Source organism: Stegastes partitus, unplaced genomic scaffold (genome assembly GCF_000690725.1).
Source record: "Stegastes partitus isolate 25-593 unplaced genomic scaffold, Stegastes_partitus-1.0.2 Scaffold545, whole genome shotgun sequence".
NCBI classification, from domain to species: Eukaryota; Metazoa; Chordata; class Actinopteri; family Pomacentridae; genus Stegastes; species Stegastes partitus.
This window is the reverse complement of record NW_007578276.1, coordinates 401,011-406,097: the sequence shown is the minus strand read 5'-3', so window position 1 is coordinate 406,097 and position 5,087 is coordinate 401,011. Positions and strand designations below refer to the sequence as shown.

Genomic DNA, 5,087 nt, shown 5'->3' with positions numbered 1-5,087 from the left:
CCATTCTGGGGATTTCATTAGGACCGTTTTAGTTATGTAGCTGTTTGCTGTGCACCGTATTTACATGTACACGTTGTGCAAACAAGGCTGCTGACCTCCCTCACATCAAGTTTGTTGTCAGGAAAACTTTGTGTGTGCAACAGCAGACCACTGGGAGAGTCTGAGGTTAATGTAAAGTCCTTTCCCAGCCAAGCAGTCGATATCTTTCATCTTGCTAAACTTGACTAAACTCGCCAGCAACTATTTAAGTAATTCATTCATTCTTTTTTTTTCCAGTAGTATTTGTAAAATGTCAAACATTCTCCATCTTTTCAGATGTTAGAATTTGCTGCTTTTCTTTGTCCTTTGTGATGATAAGCAGGATTTCTTTAGGTTTTTGGTCTGCTGCTTAAACATAAAGAAGCAGGTTTCAAGGTTGTTGTTTTTTTATGGGGCTTTAGAAAAATGTAATTCACTATTTTCTAACATTTCATAAACCACATGTCCCCCTGTGAGTCTAAGAAATTAAGTCAGTTTTTTTGGGATTTCACTAGTTTATTCACCCAAGTTATCAGCCGATTAATCTGTAATGAAATGTTTGGTTGCAGTGTCGTCTGCGCCTTGTTAAATATCTTGCAAATCACTCGTAGACACACTTTATGTACACAGCTGAGAGCTTAATTAATCAGTCACTGTTTCTCTTTTTATAGATACATAAGCGAGAGTATTTACAGAAGCCGCAGGTAAAGACTTTACGGCCTTGACTCATTTGCATCACTTTCACTCATCAAGCTCTTCTGCAAAACTAAACGTGGAAGCACAAGTCACAGAGTTACATCACAAAACATTTAGTGAGTACAACATCAAATCAAATTACCTTGGATTAAAAAAATAGCTAACATTTATTTCTTTTTTTTTTCTCCCATTTACAAAAGATGAAGACAGAAAAAAAAAAAGTTTCATGGAGAAGAGACGAAACAGAGCGACCGTCACTATCCGAGCGTGGAGGCGTTTTTTTTTTTGCTACACATAAACCGGTCGCGATATTCTGATCAGCTGGGAAGGCGAACGTCAACAAAAGTGCCAATTTAAAGGACAATTCTGCAGACGTTTTTAAGAAAACCACTTTTCTTTCTAAACACGGGGACCATGAAAACAAAACAGTTGATATGTTCAATCCAGCACGGGGGGAAGTTCCGAAGCAATGCTGTGGTACATTAACTCGTTGTAACAAGGTCAACAGAAAGTAGAAGGAAGTCAATTGCCTAAGCCCGCACGAGTGTGTTGTGTGTATTAGGACGTATTACAATACAACTCTAGAGTCAGTAGACACTCATGCCACGAGTAGAGTTTGAGTAGTGCTTCAGTCTGTGGAGGAGCACTTCAAGGTGGCACACGTTGTTCAAGCCACAACACCACAAGAACCAGTAAATGCAAGGACACAAAGACGAGCAACGCTGAAATTAGATCACCGTGTTTCAGCCGCCCTGTAACAGCACAGTCAGGAGTATAGAAAATTAAGCTTCAGGTAAAATCATTCTAGAGAAATCTGTAAAAACCCGTCAGTAATGACCACATATAAATACTGAGAATACAAAGAAAAGAAAAAAAAAATAAAAACAACAACAACACGGTCCTTTATTCCTTTAAAATGTATCATAGAACCAGCTAGTGGCAGATGAAGGTGGAGGGAGGCGTTCTGATCAACCGGGCTCCTCTCTGAGTCTTGTGCCTTATACAAGTTCTCACTCTAGTGGTCTGTACATGAACTGCAGGTGATGGTCATGCTGGGAGGGACACATAGGAGCTGGAAGTTACACTGTTGTTGCTTAGAGCTGGTGTGGTCCAACGTCTGGGTGACTCTCCAGAAGCCGGATGTGCTTTTACTTCCGGGAGGAGCTTTTACAGTCCGAAGCGGGCGGGGGTGCGTCGGGGCGTCATGGGGGCCTCGTCTTTCCTTCCGGGTGTGCAGATTTTCACCGCCCTGAAACAAAAGAAGAGTCAGACGATTCACTGTGATATTATTATATTTAAATGCTAAAATTAGTTAAGCAGCTGTTTTTTTTGTTTAGTTTTTTTGCAGAGGACACTGTCCTGTGCAGCCGGATGCGACCATAAAAGCAGCAGGACTAGAGGAGAGTTAAAAGGCAGACTGGTGTCTCCGTGAGGAGTGTTGGGACGTCGAGCCTGACGCCTCTGACAGCACAATCTATCATCTTTAATTACAGCTGTGTGACACACTGACACTGCCCACACTTTCCTCATCTCTCCCTCATGCTCTCACACACACACACACACACACACACACACACCTGCAGCAATTACAAGCATCAGGCCATAACCCCCTTCTGTCACCGTGTCCCCCTTCGCTCTGTCTCCCCGTTCACTTCAGGAGAAATTGTTCTGGCTCCCTCAGTATAGAAGCTGCTCCTTGTTTCATAACAACAATGAGCACAAATATAGAAAAAAAAAACCTGTCTGGGTTTTTCCTGCACAATGCACACACATGCAGCCAAGTGTTTAGTGGGTTTGAACAAGTGTTCTTGAAGGACCAGATCATTGGTTCTGTGAGTTTTAGACTCTTTGCTATGAGTATTTTACATTTAGGAAAACTGAATGTATTTCTGTACAAAACCAAACTAAAAGTTGTGTTTTGTGATGCATCTGGACTAAATACAGCATCATAAACTAATCAGTACACTATTGTTATTTTGCATCATAATGCATATTATAAATCTATAGTAATGTGACTTTATCAAATATGAAGAATGCATGAAGCAGGCGGTGACAGATGCTTTAATCAAATACTCACTGCTAATTGAAGTTTTTCAACTCATACATACATGAACCAAAAATCACAGCTGCTCTAGAGAAAACTACATCCATGAATCTACAACTATACATCCTGCTGTCCAACATTCTCAGCAAAAATCTGAAGCAGGGCCGTCGCTTTAGCTCAACTGGTACATGGCTGCAGTCCCGATGTGGAGGTCATGAGTTTGAATCCCGCTCATGGCCCTTTCCCACACATCCTCCTTCCATTCTTCTCCCTCACTGCCCTATCAAATAAAGGCACAAAGGCCAAAAAAAATAACTTTAAAAATCTTTAGTAGGGCCATCGCTTTAGCTCAACTGGTTGAGCTGGCGACCCATGAACACAAGCTATAGCCCCCAATGCAGCGGTCATCTGTTCGAGTCCTGCTCATGGCTCTTTGCTGCAAGTCCTTCCCCCATTCTCCTACCTCTCTCTCATCTGTCCTATCTAATGAAGGCAAAAAGGCCAAAAAAGCCCAAACTTTTAAAAAAAGAAATCTGAAGTGAACCCTGAATTTGCTCAATATTAGTGAAAACCAAAGTTTCTGATTCATCTTTGACGAGTGTAAAAACATTCTCCTGGAAATCCTTGTTTTGTACAAACCAGTGTTTTTAAGAGGAGAAACTTCTTAAGATCTTGTACGGGAAGCATGTCTAAATAAAGTATTGTCTAAATGATTTCTCTCTAACAGTATAAGTGAAGAACAATGCAAATCTGACTTTGATTTCAAGTCAGCAGTAAAAATGACACCTACCGACTGTATTCAGGGGGATAAAACCCATGGCATTGTCCTTCAAGTGACTCATATGGAGCTACAGAACCCACTGCATGCTCTTCCCACTTCTTCTTAAAACACTAACCGTGCTCTACATCTATACACATCACAGGTTATCTGTTTGTGCTGCCGAGCAGGTAGACGGGTGACGAGCAGCCGGCACACGAAGACACGCCCGACGGAAACGTTTCATCCTGGTGGCTCTGAGCTCAGAGAGGAGACGCTGGCGAGGCCCGCCGGAGGACAAAGGCAGCGACGAGCCCAGGAGAGCCTTCAACTTCATTATCACACGTCCAACTTCCTCTGCTCAAATCTAATTCTTAATCCTATACCTCGAGTGTGATTATTTTCAACATATCTGTCACAGACGTGGTCACACTAAACTCAAGACAGATAAACCGGCTGATTAATTAACAATAAAAGTTCTTTTTTAAGTCTGTCTTTATAACCTTATTTCTTTCTGTAAAGCTCACAGATGGGTGTGAAATTAATTTTTTGGTCTAATTTGAAAATGAACGTTCCCCTCCTTTCTCTGTTCTGCTGTGGCACAATTTAAATTGCTGCAGTAATGGGGGTCAGCCAGGAGTCAATATTATTTCTTTTTGTCTCGTCTGGAGGGACCAGAGGTGAGAAAAGCTCATCATGAAGAGTGAGAGAGGTGGAGTAGAGAGAGTGGGAGAGGAGGAGCAGAGGGAGGGAGGGGGGGGGTGAAGATATGGATTGGCAGCCGGGTAGGTAAATTAAACGTTTCTAATCTCGACTGTGTATGGAAAATGAGGGCCACAGGGAACCATTGTCGGATGAGGCCCGTGTGATGAACCAAAAAGGAGGGGAGATGTGTTGCTGACTTACTTAACACTGCCGGTGTTGCTCTTCTTCTCCTGCTCCTCTCGACGAGCTCGCAGCTGCTCTTCGGCCATGGCCATCTCCTCCTCCATGTTGGTGATCTCCTCCTTGGCCCGACGGCGGTTCTCCTGAAGGAGCAAACGGAGACGGGTGAAGAACATACACAGGAAAACACAGAAAACTTTCATTGTAGTGTTAACATGCACAAGGCACATCACCACAAGCAGGAGACCCACACATCTCAGCTATAGAACATCTTATTCCAAAACCATGGGCGTGAATATTCAACGATCTCAGCCTCAATTACTCCACACAACATTTTAGATCCTGGCTGAAGGGAAACTGGAAATTGGAAACTAAGGCCTGATTCGCAGTGTTCCGGTTCATCCCAACCGTACAGGAAAGTCAGGCTCCTTCACACCAAGCTGAGCACATCATTTATTTATAGAGATATGATATAGGTGTTTTCTTTCTGCTGCTGCTGTTGCCACAACATTGAAAACGCACAGTTGTCTTAAAATGTAAAAGGTCAGGACACCTGCTAAGAGCTGCAACACAAATCTGAGGGTTGGAGAGCAAAATAATATTCTTTTTTTTGTCAGAATTATTCTCTGCTGTACTATTTTACTTGTACTTATTGGACAATTCTAACTTTTAATGGCCCTAAAAGTT

General features: G+C 42.4%; 1 protein-coding gene across 2 annotated transcripts in view; it reads right to left on the bottom strand.

The window, feature by feature from the left end:
* Positions 1 to 513: 513 nt before the first annotated feature.
* Positions 514 to 5,087, bottom strand: part of dhx38 (DEAH (Asp-Glu-Ala-His) box polypeptide 38) — a 22,529-nt gene continuing 17,955 nt past the window's right edge. For both annotated transcript variants that reach the window (XM_008288190.1, XM_008288191.1), the window contains exons 26-27: positions 4,422 to 4,543; positions 514 to 1,963 (exon numbers count right to left, since the gene is read on the bottom strand). In XM_008288190.1, coding sequence (XP_008286412.1) covers positions 1,882 to 1,963; positions 4,422 to 4,543 — 204 coding nt within the window. In that variant the 3' untranslated portion in view covers positions 514 to 1,881. The remainder of the gene's footprint in view (positions 1,964 to 4,421; positions 4,544 to 5,087) is intronic.